The sequence below is a fragment of the Paroedura picta genome, chromosome 4, assembly GCF_049243985.1.
Source record: "Paroedura picta isolate Pp20150507F chromosome 4, Ppicta_v3.0, whole genome shotgun sequence".
NCBI classification, from domain to species: Eukaryota; Metazoa; Chordata; class Lepidosauria; order Squamata; family Gekkonidae; genus Paroedura; species Paroedura picta.
This window is the reverse complement of record NC_135372.1, coordinates 10425357-10444626: the sequence shown is the minus strand read 5'-3', so window position 1 is coordinate 10444626 and position 19270 is coordinate 10425357. Positions and strand designations below refer to the sequence as shown.

General features: G+C 51.8%; 1 protein-coding gene and 1 long non-coding RNA gene across 3 annotated transcripts; one reads left to right on the top strand and one right to left on the bottom strand.

The window, feature by feature from the left end:
- The first annotated feature begins 123 nt into the window (after positions 1 to 123).
- LOC143834905 (uncharacterized) lies at positions 124 to 9977 on the top strand. Of its 2 annotated transcripts, XM_077331812.1 has the most exons (4): positions 124 to 252; positions 349 to 428; positions 8243 to 8438; positions 9806 to 9977. In XM_077331812.1, the coding sequence occupies exons 1-4, from the start codon at positions 171 to 173 to the stop codon at positions 9916 to 9918; spliced, it is 471 nt and encodes a 156-aa protein (XP_077187927.1). In that variant the 5' UTR covers positions 124 to 170; the 3' UTR covers positions 9919 to 9977. The 2 variants fall into 2 exon arrangements, with proteins under 2 accessions (XP_077187927.1, XP_077187926.1); XM_077331811.1 differs by having other exon boundaries at positions 135 to 428.
- Positions 9849 to 13168, bottom strand: LOC143834907 (uncharacterized). The gene is made up of 3 exons (XR_013229930.1): positions 13002 to 13168; positions 12039 to 12144; positions 9849 to 9966 (listed from the first exon to the last, which is right to left on the bottom strand). It is a non-coding gene; the product is annotated as an uncharacterized LOC143834907 (long non-coding RNA).
- Between the last annotated feature and the right edge of the window lie 6102 nt (positions 13169 to 19270).

Sequence of the window (19270 nt, the reverse complement as noted above, 5' to 3'; positions counted from 1 at the left end):
CTGAAAACAGCGTTCCTGAAATCGGTCCTCATGGTCAGCAGAGCCCTCCAGGGGAGCCGGAGGGAAGGTGTCCTTTGCCCCCAGAAATCTGAAATGGTCAAAGGCATAATCGTAAGTCAAAGAGGAGACTTCTCTGCATCGTAGCGACCGAAGTGAGCGCTCCTGTGGAAATGGACGGCCTTCGTCAGGGGAGGGACTGGAGCGGAATCCCAGGCTTTGTCTCGCATCATCTTACGGAACCTTTCAATAACGGTAGTCCAGGGACATCTGGAGAGCCACAGTTTGGCCACCCCTGCCTAAAAGCCTTACTTGGAAGTGACCCTCTGTCTGTGTGTTTTTCCACTGCAGGAAATGATCGAAGAAGAGCCACAGGAGTCAGTGGGCTTCCTGATCCTCCCCCTTGCTATGACCACCATTTGCTCCATCACGTACGTACCCAAGGCTTGCTTCTCCTTAGCTCTCCTGGCCAGGCTCCTTGTGCCTTGCAGTGGGAGAAATGCCAGGCATCTGTTGTGTAGAGAAGGTAGGAGGAACAACCCAAAGGAGGCTAAGGGAAGGACTTAGTTTGAGGGCAGAAGAGCTTCAGGTAGGGTCCCCAGGTGCCCACTTCAAGCCAGACACTTCCTGTACTGGCAGCCCTTGTCCACCCAAAGGAGAAGTATCAGGTGCCCTCCGAGGCTGGCGGGCAGAAGCAAGACCCAAACCATGACCATTTCTGCATGGAGGTGGACAATTCGTGCCGCCTCCTGCTTGTAAAAGTGCGATTGTAAACCGCACGCTTGACCGCTTGCTGATGGGAGACCCCTCCCGCGTTATTCTGCCATCTCATCATGGCTTTTCCCTTCCCAACAAGGTGGTGGAGAAGCCGGAAGTGTGGATAACCTGCAGGTTTCTTCCTGCTCCTCAGGTTGTCAATCATTGTAAGCCACCAATCCCCTCTCAGGGGTGGTTTTGGGGATTCAAACATTCCTTTCTTCTTTTTCTTCTTCCTCTTCTTCCTCTTCTTCTTCTTCTTCTTCTTCTTCCTCTTCTTCTTCTTCTAAATACCGTATTTGCCGGCGTATAAGATGACTTTCCCCCCCTGAAAAACATGCCTCCAAGTGGGGGGGGGGGTCGTCTTATACGCCGGGTGCACTTCCGTTGGGATAGACAGAGCTGCCCATAGTGGCCTCCCGATGCTCGCCCGGTGCCCATAGTTTAAGGTGACCAGAATTAAGGGACGCCGAGGCGGCGGCGGCGCTCCCCCCCTCCACTGGGCTCACCAACTCTGCTGCTGTCTTGTGAACTCCTCCCGGCTCGGAACTCGCTGGGCTCGCCAAACTTGTGCCTGCGTGGACGCCCCCCACCTCGCCCCCCACCTCGCCACGGCAGCAACGGGCCCTCCCTCCCACAGAAGACTCTGAAGCAGGAGGGGGAGAGAGAGAGAGAGAGCTCCCGAAGGGCCGGCCGGGCGAGCGAGTGGTGGAGGAGTGGAGAAGGAGGAGGATGCTGGGGGGGGGGAGGTGCCAGCCTCTGCTCCCCCTCCCTTACCCTTTCGTGGTTCCTGGTGTTTTGAAGCCGCCCCCATTCAGGAAGAGAGCAAACGCGTCCGGCCTGGTACTGGGGCCTGAAAGAGAGAGAGAGAGAGAGAGAGAGAGAGAGAGAGAGAGAGAGAGAGAGAGAGAGAGAGAGAGAGAGAGAGAGAGTTACCCATCTCCTCTCGCCGTTTTGGGGGGAAGGGAGATAATCACTAATCCAAGCATACTTTCTTGCTTTCTTTTTTTTTTTATGGCGCTCTCTCTTTGTCTCTCCCCCCCCTTCTGATGCTCTTTTATGTTTTATTTGGTGTGTGGAAGGTGTGCGGAGGGGTGGGTAGTCTTATACGTCAAGTATATAACAAACTCTGTATTTTGAGTGGAAATGTTGGGGGGTCGTCTTATACGTCCAGTCGTCTTATACACCGGCAAATACGGTAGTAGTTGCAAAAACAGCACACTGCAAGCCTCTATGGCTGCCTCATGTCAGCAGATCCTTCATGGAGGCTCCTTGCTTGCTTCTGCAAAGCACACTGACCTTCTCTGGGTGGGGCGGCTCAGATTAAACAGAGCACATGGCTCAGAATTCCCTGCAACCTCAGAGTGATCATTAGGTGTCACTAGTGAGCTGCTTACACTGCTGAACAACAGCCCCACAGGGCTGACTTCACCAAATTACTTGCTGATTGCCATTCCAACACAGTTCTCTTAGGGCTGTTTCCGCAGAGCAGTCCTGTCAGAGGACTCTCAGCCTCACCAACCTCCCAGGGTGTCTGTTGTGGGAGAGGAAGGGAAGGGTGTCTGGAAGCCACTTTGGGACTCCTTGGGGTCATGAAGAGTGGGATATTTAAAATCAGCTCTACCTCTTCTACTCTTTCTCTTCAGATACCCTTCAGGTACCCTTCAGATTTGGCATCTGCTCTGCTGTTTGATAATAAAACATTCAGAGCTGATCCTGTTGAATCGACTGTAGGGGAAAGATGTGTGCATCCTTGGGGGGGTGCTAATATTTCTTCACCACCACCTCCACCACTGTTTTATTTGTAGTCTTCTGAAGCCTGTGCTGGACTGTGAGGTCAGATCCAACTTGGTGAGCAAGACCATCAGGAAGGTGTATTCATTGTTGTTGTTGTTGTTAGGTGCGAAGTCGTGTCTGACCGATCGCGACCCCATGGACAATGATCCTCCAGGCCTTCCTGTCCTCTACCATTCCCCGGAGTCCATTTAAGTTTGCACCTACTGCTTTAGTGACTCCATCCAGCCACCTCATTCTCTGTCGTCCCCTTCTTCTTTTGCCCTCAATCAGTCCCAGCATTAGGCTCTTCTCCAGGGAGCCCTTCCTTCTCATGAGGTGGACAAAGTATTTGAGTTTCATCTTCAGGGTCTGGCCTTCTAAAGAGCAGTCAGGGCTGATCTCCTCTAGGACTGACCGGTTTGTTCGCCTTGCAGTCCAAGGGACTCGCAAGAGTCTTCTCCAGCACCAGAGTTCAAAAGCCTCAATTCTTTGATGCCCAACCTTCCTTATGGTCCAACTTTCACAGCCATCCATTGCAACTGGGAATACCATAGCCTTGACTAAATGCACTTTTGTTGGCAGGGTGATGTCTCTGTTTTTTAGGATGCTGTCGAGATTTGCCATAGCTTTCCTTCCCAGGAGCAAGCTTCTTTTAATTTCTTTGCTGCAGTCCCCATCTGCAGTGATCTTGGAGCCCAGGAAAATAAAATCTGTCACTATCTCCATTTCTTCCCCATCTATTTGCCAGGAATTCAGAGGGCCGGATGCCATGATCTTCGTTTTCTTGATGTTGAGTTTCAAGCCAACCTTTGCACTCTCCTCCTTCACCCACATCAACAGGCTCTTTAGTTCCTCTTCACTTTCTGCCATTAGAGTGGTATTATCTGCATATCTGAGGTTGTTGATATTTCTCCCTGCAATCTTGATCCCAATTTGTGACTCCTCTAATCCCGCCTTTCTCATGATGTGCTCCGCATACAAGTTAAATAGGCAAGGCGACAGTATACAGCCTTGCCGAACTCCTTTCTCAATTTTGAACCAATCAGTGATTCCATGTTCAGTTCTCACTGTTGCTTCTTGACATGCATACAAATTTCTCAAGAGACAAATAAGATGCTTCTTTGGCATTTCCCTTCTTTGGGATTGGAATGTAAACTGACCTTTTCCAATCCTGTGGCCATTGTTGAGTTTTCCAAATTTGCTGGTATATTGAGTGTAGCACTTTTACTGCATCATCCTTTAAGATTTTGAATAGTTCAACTGGAATGCTGTCACCACCACTAGCTTTATTGTTGCTCAGACTTCCTAAGGCCCATATGACTTCACATTCCAGGTTGTCTGGCTCCAGGTCAGTAACTACCCCATTGTGGTCATCAGGGATGTTAAGCTTGCTCTTGTATAGTTCTTCTGTATAATTTTGCCACCTTTGTTTAATCTGCTTCTGTGAGGTCCCTGCCATTTTGGTCCCTTATCATTCCCATCTTTGCATGAAACGTTTTCTTCATATCTCTAATTTTCTTGAAAAGATCTCTGGTCCTCCCCATTCTATTGTTTTCTATTTGTTTGCACTGGTCATTTAAGAAAGCATTCTTATTTTATCTCTTCTAGCTTTTTTCTGGAATTCTGCATTCAATTGGGTGTATCTTTCTCTTTCTCCCTTGCCTTTCACTTCCCTTCTCTCCTTAGCTATTTGTAAAGCTTCCTCAGACAGCCATTTTGATTTCTTGCATTTCTTTTTCTTTGGGATGGTTTTAGTTGCTACCTCTTGTACAGTGTCGCGAACCTCTGTCCATAGTTCTTCAGGCACTCTGTCTATCAGATCTAATTCCTTAAATCTATTTGTCACCTCTACTGTATATTCGTCGGGGATATGATTTAGCTCATACCTGAGTGGCCTAGTGCTTTTCCCTACTTTCTTCAATTTACGCCTAAATTTTGCAACAAGAAGCTGATGATCTGAACCACAATCAGCTCCTGGTCTTGTTTTTATTGACTGTATAGAACTTTCACATTCAAACTGGCCAACGCATATTTGCACCGTCACGAATTGAAGGAGAGGACAGTTAGAATGGCTTTTTTCACCGAGGTGAGACCTGGATGACCGGGATGCATGCAGACACTTCTGCTGGATAAAGCCATGGATCGTGGCCTACTGGACTCTTGACATCCTTGAACCCTTTCCCAGCCAGGCAGGACCACAAGGAGATCTCCCTGGGAGCACCAAGACCCTGTTCCATTCCCGTCTCTCTTGCTGTTTATCATCCGGTGTGTGTAGCGCAGCCAGCAGATCTGGGGGCTGCCTAGCAGGCGGTTTGCCATTTCCTGGCTCTGCATCCTGACCCCTCGTGTTCCTTGGAGGCTGTGGGAAGGGTGAGGGTTGTCGGGAGGGTTGCCAAGAGATTCCTGGAGACCTGGGGGCAGAGGCTGGGGGGTGCTGCTGGGGGGAGGGCGTACTGTCCTCCTGTCGACCTTCCAGAGCTGCCGATTTCACCAGGGGAATGGGTCTCTGTGGCCTGGAGGGAAACCAAGAAATCTCCAGGCCACCCAAGGAAGTGGATGACTTCAGGGGCTGCTGATGTCATTCCAGGATCTGGGGCAAGGACCACGATGGTTTCAACGTGAGGAGGCCTACCTAGTTTGAGCCTCCCTTTGGATTTCCTTTGGAGGCTGAGGGGCTTTACGCACCGGGATCTTTGTTGCAAATTGGTCACTGAATGAAAAATCGCCATTTAAAATAGTGGAATTCGTCGTGGTATCCAGTTGCGTTTTGTAGCGTTTCCCACAGGCTTCCGGTCTCGGCAGAAATCGCTAGAAAGGAAGCGCTATTGCCGAGCTCGTCCCGCCCCTGGCCGTCAAGCAGCCAATGGGCAGCCGTTAGCATGCTCCCAAACATCCCCTTTCCCTTTAAGAAAGGTTTTTTTAAAAAAAAAAAAACACACCCATTGTAACGAATCTGTGTAGATTCGTTGCAACGGAGAGACCCATCCAGTTGCCTAATGTGTTTGAGCTGTCGTTTGATCGTATGATCGTTACCACGCTGCCTCGAGTGAAAAGAAAAAAATCCCCCCTCCCCCCCCTCTCATGGGCCGATTTTCGGCTGAATGACTGTGTTAAATGTGTGTGCTTAGTGACTGAAGGGGAGGGACTGAAGCCGGGGAAGTCTCTGTTTGAGCTGTCATTTGATCGTGGCCACGCTGCCTCGGAGTGGGAAAAAAAAATCCCTCCCTCCCCCCCCTCTCACGGGCCGATTTTCGGCTGAATGACTATGTTAAATGTGTGTGCTTAGTGACTGAAGGGGAGGGACTGAAGCCAGGGAAGCCTCTAAACTGAAAGAGGCTCGCTGGTGCGTTTATCCCCGCTCGCTCAGAGAAAAAAAATGGCGATCGCTTCACCGGAAGTTTGGAGGACAGGCTCAGGAGGAGGGACTTTGAAGAAACCGCAACAATGTTAACGCACAGGTCTTTTTCGCTAGTGTTGCAGATTGGTTGCAAGAGTGTAGCGCTTTCCAGAGGGTGAATCCACTTTTTGGGATTCCCCTGAAAGCGCTGCAACGAAGCGCTTTTTGCTGATCGGTTTCAGGAGTGTTGCAGATTGTCTACGACGTCGTGCATTAAGGCAAATCAATAGCGTTTCCAATTAGCAACCATTGTGCGATTTTGAAGCCGTGCAAAAAGCCCCTGAGAGTTGACTTTCGCCTACCTGCATCTGGGCTTTTCTCCCCTCATTTCCCCGGCTTTCTGCACCGAGTCCCACGGAGGCTGCCTCCCATCATGCTTTGCTCCCTTCCCCTTTTCCCAAAAATGTGTTTTTCACAACATGAAACAAAAACCAAAAGGGGGGGGGACCTGGAAGTGGAACCCTAAAAACCCAACGGGTGACAGTTAGGACCTTCAAGGGTTTAAGGACAGTATATATGTCAAAATGATATTACTTTCATATTACTTTTATTGTGCACAATTTTGTTAAAAAGCCAAGGAATTAAAAACATATATACAGCTCACAGGCTATCGCAAAACAGTATGCTGTGCATTATATGAACCACTGGAACGACCAAAACGCTATAGGGGCCAAAATGCTAGGAGGGCCGATATGCTCTAAGGCAGTGGTCCCCAACCCGCGGGCCGCGGCCCGGCACCGGGCCGCGGCTCTTTCTCCCCTCCCCCCCCGAAGCGAGAAGCTCGCCAGGCCGCTTTAGCGGCCGATTTGCTCGTGGCCCGGAGTCAATGGTGTCAATGGTACATTCCATGAGAGGAGGCAGGTGGGCCTCCAGAGACTCGTCCTGAAGGGAGTATAATATAATGTGGGCAATTGATTCAATTACACCTGAATTGCAAGGGCATAGTCGGTCCTCTATGGGCACACGCTGCAGTCTTCCATTTAGCAGTGCTGATGGAAATGCATTGAACTGGGCCCTCATAAAAGCCCATCGAAATTTAGTAAAGGTGATATATGTTAGGTATGGTGCAGCAGAAAATCCCTCCCAGGACTTTAGTAACCTATATGGGCTTGGGAGTAGGGCCATCTCATTTCGCAGCTCAATATCCATAAGTCGTTGATAGACCAGATGTTTTGCTTGTCTGTGCCCCGTTTCTAATAGATGATCAGGGGCTAAGCCAATTTTAAGAAGTTTGTTAATTATTTCTGTACACCAAGTGAGTTGTGGGTTAACTGACAAGAAAGAAGGAATAAGGCCTACAGGTTGAAGATGAATTTTTAGCCAATAGTTCATCTAAGAAACCCTGATCAAGCCAATCACACAATCTTAAACTAAGGTGTTTAGAGTATAATTTACTGATTGTGCTAAGGAGACCTATGGGTCTATAATTGGCCGGTTCTTCTCTACTGCCTTTCTTAAAGATGGGAACTATGACTGCAAGACCCCAGTCTTGGGGAATCTGAGCTGTCTGGTCAATGTACGTGAATAAGAGGGCTAAAATTGGAGCCCACCAATCTGCATTTGATTTCAATAAGTCTGGAGGAATGAAGTCACTGCCTGGGGCTTTCCCACTCTTTAATTGTTGGATTAATTGTTTAATTTCTTGAGATGCTACTGGTGGCCATGGTGGTAAACAATTAGTTGGAAAATCTAGTTGAGTATGTAATTGATGTTCACTATACTGGCTAGAGAAATAAAGTTCCCAAGTCTCAGCTGTGATTGTATTTGCCATATGACTTATTGCAAAGTCAGAGCAGGTAGATGTCAATCTCCAAAAACCCACAGAGTCCTTGTAATGCTCTTAGCAGGCCTCGCCCTCTCTGCCCTGTTCTTGGCCCTCCAGGGGGACTGTGTGAGGCAGGATGCTGGGCTAGGTGGGCCACTGGTCTGACCCAGGTTTTCATGAAGGCCTCGGTCCCTAGGCCTTGTGGTTGGCGGTCCAAGCTCTTCCCTAACCAAGTGCCCTCCACAAAGCTCCAGGAATTTCCCAGCCTGGGAATGGACAACATTGCCTGGGACGTAGAATTCCCGCCAGCTGATTGAAAGGAGGTCTCTCTGAGCTCACCATCAGCTGCATCCCTCCCTTGGTCACGAGGGCTCTCTTTGGACCACGATGGGGAACGTTCTGTCAGGAGGGAAAACTCAGAGGCAGAATGAGTCCTGCTCTCGGTTGGTGGCACAGGCCATGTGCCTGCGCCGGGAACCCGGAATAAAGGTTTGAGCGTGTCTCACCCTCGGTGTGGCCACCTGGTCTCATCCCTCATTTCCTCCCTTCAGGACGAGTCTCTGGAGGCCCTCCTGACTCCTCTCATGAGTTGCGCCGTCAGCATGGACAAGAGCATAGTGAAGGAGACCATCAAGATCCTGCAGTCTGTGTTCGATCGAATCGACATAAAAAAATACAGCTCCCTTTGCATCGGCCCGATCCCAACAGCAGTCCTGCAACATTTCAATGATATAAGGCAGCAAGCAGGTAAGACCGTACCGTTGCCACCTCCAGTTTCCGAAAATGCCTGGAGACTGGAGTGTGGGTGGGACCGAGGGAGGGTGGGGTTTGCAGGGGAATACCACAGTGTCCTCCCTCCGAAGCAGCCCTTGGCTCCCAGGTCATTAACCGCTGCAGTCCAGGAAGCAGTTCTAATTCTGGGAGATATCCAGGCCACACCTAGAGACTGGCAACCCTTGCAATAAGGGGTTTAAACTACAACCATTTACTCAGGAAGCAGGTGGGGCTGGGAGAGCTCTGACAGAACTGTACCTGGCCCAAGGTCACCCAGCTGGCTGTATGTGGAGAAGGAGTTGGGAATCCACCATTCTCAACCACCCCACCCCACCGTCTCGCGGTGGTTTTCAAAGAAAGGGAGGGACAGAGGGGGTGGCCATCGCCTGCCTCGGACTTCCTCCAGGGTGGACTTCCATCCTGGGACTCACCCGGACCGACCTTGCTTTGGCTCCAGTCTCTGAGGGGCAGGGGCCAGCCTGAGCTCTCTCGGTCTGGGCCTCTGGCTTTGAGACATGGGTCCTTGTGTCCAGTCTCATGTCCCTCCTGTCTCCCTATGCGCCGCACATGACAACGGATGAGGTCAGTGCAAAAGCCATTGAGGAGGCCTATTTGGGTTAGTCCAGAATATTTCCTGCCCAGCTCTGGTTCCTTTTCTCAACAGCCGTCCAAAAGCAAACCATTCCTCGGCACTAATCTTTCCCCTCCCGTTATTTTTATTTTATTTTATTTATTTAGTTTATATCCCGCCACTCCCTGGAGGCTCGTGGCGGTCACAATATAATATAATATACGGTCCATACATAAAATATCCCAATAAAACACCCTTAAAGCTAAAAGCCACAGTTCAAGACATAAAGCAACGAGAAAGTTATAAACATCCCCATTATCCCCCCCCCGGGGGGTGGGCATGGGGAAGCAATTGTAAGCCGCTGACAGAGTGGTCTGCCCCCCTCCTGTCCTTGGGCACCCTTTTATCTCACAGCAGCTGCCTGGTTTGCTTTCCCTTTGAAGCTTCCCTCGTTATTTGGGTTCTCATGGATGAAGGGGGGGGGCAGAAAGAGATACATGCTGTGTTTAATTTCTTGAACCCCAGTTCCATCACAGCTTGTGTTGAGTTAACTCTCCTGCTCTAGAATAAACCTGTCTTTTGTTTCAGGTCAAAGACTGTTTTCTTGCAACTGAAGAAACTTGACATCTGTTCTGTTTCCAATTGGGAACTGCAAGAGCACTTTTGCTGCTCGACAAACCAGCCCTGTGAGGCAGGCTGCTGTTCTTGCTCCGTTCAGGGTTGTTTTCACAGTTCCATGACCCCTCTGCCTGCCCTGTTCTCCTTCCAGCTCTCTGGGTTCTTCAGTGGGACTGTGAGGAGTCCGTAGCCAGCGCCGCCCTCGCCCGGCTCCTCAGAAACTGCAGACACCAGATAAGCCGCCGCCTCCTCCAACGTCCGTAACTGTTCCCGCTCCTCACCAGCCACGCAGACAAGGAGATCCAGACCTGGCTGTCGAACCAACAGCTGCTTTATTGTGACAAACTATTGTTTATAATTATACACAGTTACTCTTGTTGCCTGTTTATCTATCAAGTTCCACACTTTAATTTAATTTAAATATAACTCGTCAAACATTTACCGGATGATAAATGACCCTAAATGATTATGTCAACCCATCCCCCAATGGCGGGCCTGGAGGGGAGGGCATGTCCACGGCTCTGCTTCCCAACCCTATTTTGCACCATCGTAGCCCCTCTGGCATTTCTGGAAGCCTGGGAATTGTTTCTGGGGTTTCTCAATGGTAACAATGTTGAGGGAAGCCGCCCCAGTGCCTGCCCTTGCCAACTCAAGCCCATGAACGCTAAGGGCCGAGCTAGGGGTTACGACAGCCACAGGCTCGACCCCTGGCTGCTGGGACCATTGTGGGGGGGAATCTGACCATTTCTCATTTCTGATCAGGTGTACAGGGGAGGGGGCAGAATCCGTCTCCCACCTGTCTCCAGGTACGTTTTGCCCCCTAAAGCTGTGGATCAAGAGCCATGGAACAGTGGTGCCGTTCTAATGACCCAAAGAACCATCTCTTTCTTGTGCTCTTCATCCATGAGGAAAGGGCTCTGAAGCAACGCAGATTCATTGCAACGTGTGTGTGTTTTTTAAACCTGTCTTAAAGGGAAAGGGGCTTTTTGTGAGCATGATAACGGCCGGCTATTGGCTGTTTGTTTGAGTGACGGCCAGGGGCGGGACAAAGCACGGAAAAAATCGCTTCCTTCCTAGCGATTATGGCGAGACCGGAAACCTGTGGGAAACGATTGCAACGCTACTGAATTCAACTACAAAGGCAGGTATGCATAAGGCCGAATTCCACTATTTTAAATTCCGGAATTGCTTAGTGCAGGGGTAGTCAAACTGCAGCCCTCCAGATGACCATGGACTACAATTCCCAGGAGCCCCCTGCCAGCTTTCGCTGGCAGGGGGCTCTTGGGAATTGTAGTCCATGGACATCTGGAGGGCCGCAGTTTGACTACCCCTGGCTTAGTGTAAACAATTGGCCCCATTGATTCTTGTGCGGAATGGGCCCGAGAATCCCCTGGGAGTACAACTCATCTCCATGCAGTTTGGCTGAGGGGAAAGCTCTCCCCTCACACGCAACCCTCCAAAAGGGATTGGTTGGTGATGTCTGCCCTTCCGAAGCCTGAGGCCTACTCCTGGCAAATGCAGTCCCTGTTTTTGTCCGCAAGGCCACGTTGTTCTCTAATAAAAATGGATCACCTAGTTCCCCCCAAAGTCTCACTGTCTACTTTCCTGTAAAGCTAACTGCACTTGAAATTCAAAAGAACCTCCGCAACAGCATCCAATTTTGTCCGCACAACAACCCTGTGTGGTAGGCCTCAAATCTGCAGAGCGTTGCTTAGCTGTTTCTTCCCTCCAGCAGCCAGGCCGGCCACAGCAGTATTTTAAGTGAGAAGGGGCTTTTTTTCAGCCAACCCTTTGGCAGAAGGCTAATACTCCCCCTCCCTTAAAAAGAAAGCACAAGTACCCCCCCAGACTCTGTTGGGGCTGTCAGAGGCTCCTTTCCAGCAGGCCTAAGGGGGGGGGGGTGACGGAGAGCCCTGACCAGCCTCCTGCCAGCTCCCTCCATGGTCCGGGGCAAAGGGAGGGAAGTGACAGTTGGCCGTGACAGTTTGGACATCTCCAAACTACTTAGAGCAGAGAAAAGTACGAAGTACAAAGCTAAAGCCTGAGCTGTTTCTGTTGGGACGCCTCAGTCTTTTAGGAAGTCATGATATTGCTCGCACATTGAAGGAGGCCTATCCCGGTCAGAGGCGCAGCAGCTCTCCAGGGTCTCGGGCCGAGGTCCTTCACTGCATCTCCTGCCTGTTCCTTTTAGACTGGAGAGGGCCAGGATGGACCCTGGGACCTTTTGCATAACCACTAACTCCCCCAAATGCTCTGGGGCACCCCCAAGCCCTTCTCCACCAGAGAACTGCTGCCAGATAGGGGACGATAACTCTGATGTCGATGGACCGAGGGTCCCAATCCTGTCTTGCTGGCTTTACTCACAAGATACTTGCAGAGCTTACCGTGGAGGTGGTCAAGTTTGGTACAATTCTCTACAGCAAAAAATCCTGAAGGGACGTCTGTCCATTTCATAAAGTTGGTGCACGTCGAGAGAACGTTCTTCAATATCTAGAGGATGAAAAAGCAGACCCCGGAGTCAGCCAGGCCAGGATGCGGCCTCAGCAAGGGCAGCTCAGAAGGGACAAAGGGGGGGGGGGATGCAAAGATGCTTTTACAGCCCTGCAGTGGAGGAATGGCTCTCTGGTCTCAGAGCTCAGCAGGGGAGGGGGAACCAGTCAAGGTCTGTCCAGCACCAGAAGCTAAAGAGGATCAACCCCGGTTAGTCCGTGGAGGGGAGACCACTGAGAAAATCCACGGTTCCTACACAGAGGCAGGTTGTGGCAAACCAAGTCTATTTGTCTTTTAGAAGAACAAGAGTTGGTTGACATACCCCGCTTTTCAGCAACAGGGTCTTTTTGCCCCCATGGAGACCTCCTTGTGGTGCTGCCTGTCTGGGAAAGGGTTTGAGGAAGTCAAGAGTCCAGTCGGCCACGATTCATGGCTTTCCCCAGCAGAAGATGGCTTGAGAGGGGATTTGATCACCATCTCCAATTATTTAAAAGGCTGCCATACGGAGGATGGAGCAGACTTGTTCTCTCTTGCCCGGGACGGACGGACCAGAACCAATGGGATGAATAATTCAAAAGAAATATTGTCTAAACCTCCAAGCTGTTTCTCAGAGCGGTTCCTCAGTGGAACAGGCTTCCTCGGGAGGTGGTGGGTTCTCCATCTTCGGAGATTTTTAAGCAGAGGCTGGAGAGCCTTCTGATGGAGAGGCTGATTCTGTGAAGGCTCAAGGGGGTGGCAGGTGACAGCGGCTGAGAGTCCTGCCTAGTGCTGGAGAGGGAAGATGACCCGGGAGTTCGCTTCCACCTCTATCATTCTATGAAAAGTGTCGGCAGGCAACCCGGGTGTCCAGGTCTCACCTCGCTCATGACAGCCATTCCCACCGTCCTCTTGGCCACTTGGCCACTGTTCAGATAGGCACAGGCCCGTAAGAACAACATCTTCAGGTGCCCTTTGCTGGACGTAAACAGCATCCTGCATTGGGAAAACACGAAATCCAGTTAGGCCAGGGCCTCTGAGGGTTCAGAGGAAGGAGCGACTGAGGCCTGCTACTCCCGGGGTTGCTACCGCGCCGGCTGAATCCCCTCTTCTGTTTCAAGAGGCTGCAAAGTGAGCCAGAAGAAAGTACTGTCTTTTTGGAAATAGCATCCTAATGGACAAGAGGGATGCCGGACCCCAGGTGGGACCTCGGACTCATCCCCAGAGGACTCCAAAGCATTCTCCTCCCTACCCCAAAGCCCACCCATTCTCAGCTCCACCCCCAAAGTCCCCATCTAGTGTCCAAATCCAGTTTTGCTTGCAGGAGTTTCTCCACTTTTGTCTACCTATAATAGTCATTGTATATAGTCATTGTTGTGCAGGGTGTTAAGGCAGCCGACATGTTGTCTGAAGCTCTAACCATGAGGCTGGGAGTTATTTTTCTATCAGTACTGTGACTAGCCCAGGTCACCCAGCTGGCTGCATGTGGAGGAGGAGCGGGGGATCAAACCCGCTTCTCCAGATTAGAGGCCGCTGCTTGTGACCACGCCATGTATTGCCCAACCCAGAGCTGGCTCATCAAGAGTCGTGGCCATCCACTCAGAGGCAATGGGGCCATGGAGGGAGATCTGATCCAATCACAGGCCACGCTGATTGGTTTGGGGAGGGGAGTGACCTCAGCACGGGGCCATAATCGGGGGGGGGGGTAGACAGGGTGATGTCTATCCCCCAATGTGTGCTGCCCCCTCAAGAAACGGCACCCAGGACCCCAGACCCAGCCCCCATCAGGAGGGAGAATAAGATAAAGGAAGCTGCGGAAGGGACGGGGGCGGCATTGCACGTTCGTGCTCTCTGTGCCACAGCAGGGCATGCGGCCTCTGAGCCTGGGTGCCCCAGGCTCCCCCTGCAGGGCTCCAGTGAGGTCTGGCGTGGTGGGGGCAGTGAGGAGGGGGAGACACAGGGCCGGAGCGGCCTGTCAGTGTCGGTGCGGGAAACGGCCTGCTGCAGAGGGACCCTCCTGCAGCCACCTGAGTGGAGCTGGACTTCAGCCACAGCTGACCGCTGCTACTGTGCCACGCCCACCATCAGCACCGCGGCCACCACGTGAACGGGGCCGGACCCTCTGCTGCGGCTGTTCCACCGCTGAAGGTCGACAGGACGCCATTACCACGCCGCACCTTCCACTCGCGCCCACAGCTGCCGCCCGATCAGAGCCAGGACCCCGCGGGAACGGAGCCTGGACTTCTACTGATTCCGCCTCGCCATAGCTGCGCCACGTCCACCACCCGTGCCCAACCGCTGCCAAACAGAGCCTGACCCTCTGCTGCTGCTGCCTGCCCATCGCCGACCCTGCACTACAGCCGAGCGACAAGGAAAAGAAGCAAACAGAAAAGAAAGAAGAAGGAAAGGAAAAGGCTCACCTACAGAACAATAAAGAAAGAGAAGTACCAAGCCCTGGGGGGGGGGGGGACAGGACTTGCCATAACTATCCCATCTGTAGGGGGGAGGGAAGAAGGTACAAAAGGACCATTTATTTATTCTCAGAAGGGGGAAGGGAAATCAAACGAACTAACTGAGCTGACTAAGATTGATGCCTACTTCAAAGGGGAGGGAGGAGGGCACACCCAGAAGAAAAAAAAGAACACCAAACAAACCACTAGAAATTAAGCAGGAAGAATTTAGGCGGGAAGAAAAAAGCGGGAAGAATTTAGGCGGGAAAAACTGTACAGACAGAAAACGGAGGGGAGGGGGAGAATAAGAGGAAAACTTCAAACAAACTAAGAGAAGAATCAAGTGGAAACATTGAGGTGTGCACAGAAAAGGGGAGGGGAAAAAGAGGGGGGGAGGGAAAGAGCAGAGGGGGTGGGGGGAATAGAAAAAGGAGAAAAATTTTTAAAAGGGAGGGAAAGAGACAACAATCTATGCACAAGAATTATAAAAAAGGGAGAAGGATTAACCTCCAACCCTCAACCTAACGACAACCCATCTGACCATTGACTGACCCCAAATTAAATTAACACCTTACCCATCTACCCATCCAAACAATTATCATCAACTGATCTACCACAGCCCCCACCATCAATTTAACTACCCCAAACCCACCCAAAACAATTAATTCCACCAATTAATCAACGAAATCCTAAAACTGAACTACCCAAACCCAGCCCAAAACAATCAATTCTACCAAACAATCAATTCTATCAACTAATTGAACTACCCAACTATTGGCTGAACTACCCAAACCCACCCCAAATCAATCAACTCCACCAACCAATTGAACTACCCAACAACCAACTGAACCACCCAAACCCATCCCAATCAACCAATTCTAACAACTAATTAATTCAGACAATACCTAACCACCCAGCCTCCACTTGCCAAACAACGCTAACTGTCCAACCCAATTCCACCCAACCCACAAACATCCAGTCCCAAACCACAACATGAAATAACACAGAGGCCACACATACACCACACCCACCGCACACCCTGGACTGGGCAACCCTGAGGTGCCGCAAAAGGCGATTGGGGCTACCCCTCCAGATACACATCCTACACATAGCACATAACTGTCACAATTCGAACTAGGAAGTCCTGAGAGGCTATAAATAGCGATCGGGACCAACCTTCCACAGATACACAAAACCCTACACCTACATTAGAAACCAGCAATAAGCACAGAACCAGGGCGGGCAACAACCCTAGCTAAACCGCAAAACCAAGAACTAAAACCAACAGCGTCCATGGAGCCCATCATATTCGAAAGAACGGAGGAAGGAGAGAAAGCGGGGGCCCTGAAAGGGTCAGGGATCCCAACAATAAGGGGCAGAGGCAGAGACAGCGGATGGCGGCGACCAAGGGGCCCGGAAATCAACCATACACGGGTCCCCTCTAGACTCCGCCCCATCCCTCGCGACACTAGGGTGGAGGCAAAGGTGAATAACCCGCCTCTGACACTGGTGCTGTGCAACGCCAGGTCAATAAACAACAAAACCTCTACCCTGCAAAACTATTTTGCAGAGCAAAGAGTGGACTTGGCGTTCGTGACAGAAACCTGGACCAGGAAAGGTGAAACAGTCGCCCTCAAAGACCTAGCCCCTGCCGGGTTCTCTGTCCTCCACCACTCGGACAGCGGGGCGGGGAGGAGGGGTGGCAATCCCCAGAGGGATTGAAAGAGGCTGTGGTACGCCCACTGCTGAAAAAAACATCCTTAGACCCGCAAGAGCTCAACAACTATCGACCCGTCTCGCATTTAGCGTCTCTGGGGAAGATGATTGAAAGGGCTGTCGCAAACCAACTAACAGAGTACCTGGAAGAAGCTTCGGTCCTAGACCCATCCCAGTCAGGCTTCCGGCCTGGCCATGGGGTAGAGACAGCGCTAGTCGCCCTGACGGATTACCTCCATTGCCAGTTGGACTGAGGTGGGTCGGCACTGCTGATATTACTAGACCTCTCAGCAGTGTTCGACACAGTCGATCATGAGCTTCTAGCTCGCCGCCTCACCGATGCCGGAATACGAGAGACAGCCCTCCAATGGCTGATCTCCTTCCTCCGGGATCGTGGACAGAGGGTTGCAATTGGAGACAAAACATCAGACCGTCGTCAACTTACTTGTGGAGTCCCACAAGGAGCGGTCCTCTCTCCTATCCTATTCAATATCTTTATGCGCCCTCTCGCACAACTGGTACGGAAGTTTGGGCTGGGTTGCCATCAATATGCCGATGACACCCAGCTCTTCCTCCTGATGGATGGCCGCCCTGACTCCCCCCCAGAAGCATTAGCCAGCTGCCTGGAAGCAGTGACGAGATGGCTGAAGCAGAGTCGTCTGAAGCTCAATCCTTCAAAGACGGAGGTCCTGTGGCTGGGTAGGAAGGGCCCATGTGAGGAAGCGCGCCTGCCTACCCTGGATGGAGTACAGTTCTCTACGGCTGACTCCGCCAGGAACCTAGGCGTGATTCTGGATGCTTCCCTTACAATGGAAGCCCAGATCACAAAGGTAGCGCGGCTGGCATTTTACCATCTCCGCCAAGCCAAACTACTAGCGCCCTACCTGGCCCCGGAACACCTAGCCACAGTGATCCATGCGATGATCACCTCTAGACTGGACTTCTGTAACTCGCTCTACACAGGCCTGCCCTTAGCCTTGACCCGGAAACTACAGCTGGTCCAAAACGCAGCGGCCAAGATCCTCACAGCAACACCGTGGAGGTCCCACATCCGGCCCATTCTCCACCAACTGCAGTGGTTGCCAGTTGAATTCCGGATCAGACTAAAGGTTCTGGTAATTACCTTCAAGGCCATTCGCGGTCAGGGCCCAGTGTACCTGAGGGACCGCCTCCCTGCCTATGCCCCTAAAAGAGCTCTGCGCTCCACCGCCACTAACCGGCTAATGGTCCCTGGCCCTAAAGAAGACCGCCTGGTCTCGACCAGGGCCAGAGCATTTTCTTTCCAGGCCCCCACCTGGTGGAACGAGCTCCCGGAGGAGATCAGAGCCCTGATGGAGCTAAAACAGTTCCGCACGGCCTGCAAAAAGGAGCTCCTCCGCCAGGCATTTGGTTGAGACCAGGCACAACCAACAGCGAATGAAGGGCCCCCGCTCCCCGCTCCCCCCTCTCAACCTTCGACTGACTCAGAACCTTCGCATCCCGCCTGGTCCTTTAACTGGAGATGCCAGCCTGATCCCAGATAGCCTACAATACTTCAGTGATGTAAGGCAGCAAGCAAGCAAATCTGTATCGTTGCCATCTCCAATTTCCGGAAATGCCTGGAGACTGGAGTGTGGGTGGGGCCCAGGGAGGGTGGGGTTTGCAGTGGAATACCACAGTGTCTCCCTCCGAAACAGCCCTTGGCTCCCGGGAAATCGACCTCTGTAGTCCAGAGGCAATTCTAATTCTGGGAGATGTCCAGGCCACACCTGGAGACTGGCAACTCTTGCAATAAGGATACTGGTCAGATATCAGGATTAAAATGTTTCACAGTCCGAGTAGCTCAGCAGTGGGATGGGCTGCCTGAGGAGGTGGGGAGCTCCCCCTTACTGGCCATCTTCAAGCATCGGCTGGACAGATCCTTATCCTGGATGCTTCAGGCTGATCCTCCTGGGCAAAGCCCATCCTGGTTCTGTCCGTCCCTGTCCAAGTCCTGCGTACATACAGATTGGCCCAGCCCTAATGGCACCCGCCTCCAACAACCCAACCAGCCAATCAGGCTGTATCTGCCAGCCAATCAGGATGTGTCTCCCGCCCCTAACTGCCGCGTCCAACTGTCACTTCCCTCCCTTTGGCCAGACCAGGAGGGGTCAGGGCTCTCCCTCCGCCCCCTCCCTCCAGGCCTGCTGGGAAGGACCCTCTGACAGCCCCCCCCCAAAGGAGGGGAGGGAGGCCTTTCCTTCTGAGGGCCACGCAGGGGAGTCCTGACAGAAAAGCCCCTTCTCACTTGAAATCCTGCTCTAGCCAGCCTCCCTGCTGGAGGGAAGAAACAGCCAAGCCAGGAGAATTTCTTCTTTGCCACTCTCTGCAGATCTGAGGCCTGCACACAAAACTGGATGCTGTTGCGGATGTTTTCTTGCCTCCTTTTCCTTTTGCACAACAACCCTGTGCAGTAGGCCTCAAGTCTTTCAACTCAACAACGGCCTGCATGGAGACCTTAAATATTTATCCTCCTCCCGCCTGTTCTTTTCAGATTGGAGATGGCAAGGATTGAACCCGGGACCTTTTGCGCAACCACTGAGATGATCCCTCCCGCATACGCTCTGGGGCACCACCAAGCCCTTCTCCACCGGAGAACAGCTGCCAAATCTCGGTCAATAACTCGGTGGACTGCAGGTCTTGACTCTGGCCCCAATCCTGTCTCGTTGGTTTTACTCACAAGGTACTTGCAGAGATTGAGTCTGGCATCATTCTCAACCGCAGCGATGTCTGTCCACTTCATGAACGGGGTAATGGTGGAGAGGACATTCTTCGAGACCTACAGAAGTGGACCCCTTAGAATGAGACCCCTTTTCAGGGGTCACGGCAGGGAGAGCAGCTTGGCCGGGGGAGGGCGCCATCCACACAACAGCCTTGCGGGGTAGATCGGGATAGAGCGTTCATCTGCGTGGAGCAGCGGAAAAGAGCGAGATGGGCATGGTGGGACAAGGGGAAGAACTGAACTT

Excerpts from the sequence above, each read along its gene's own strand:
- LOC143834905 (XM_077331811.1), top strand. The coding sequence starts at position 171 with ATGGACGGCCTTCGTCAGGGGAGGGACTGGAGCGGAATCCCAGGCTTT. Across the intron at positions 429-8,242 it reads ACCACCATTTGCTCCATCAC|GACGAGTCTCTGGAGGCCCT; the intron begins GTACGTACCCAA and ends TCCTCCCTTCAG. Across the intron at positions 8,439-9,805 it reads TGATATAAGGCAGCAAGCAG|CTCTCTGGGTTCTTCAGTGG; the intron begins GTAAGACCGTAC and ends TTCTCCTTCCAG.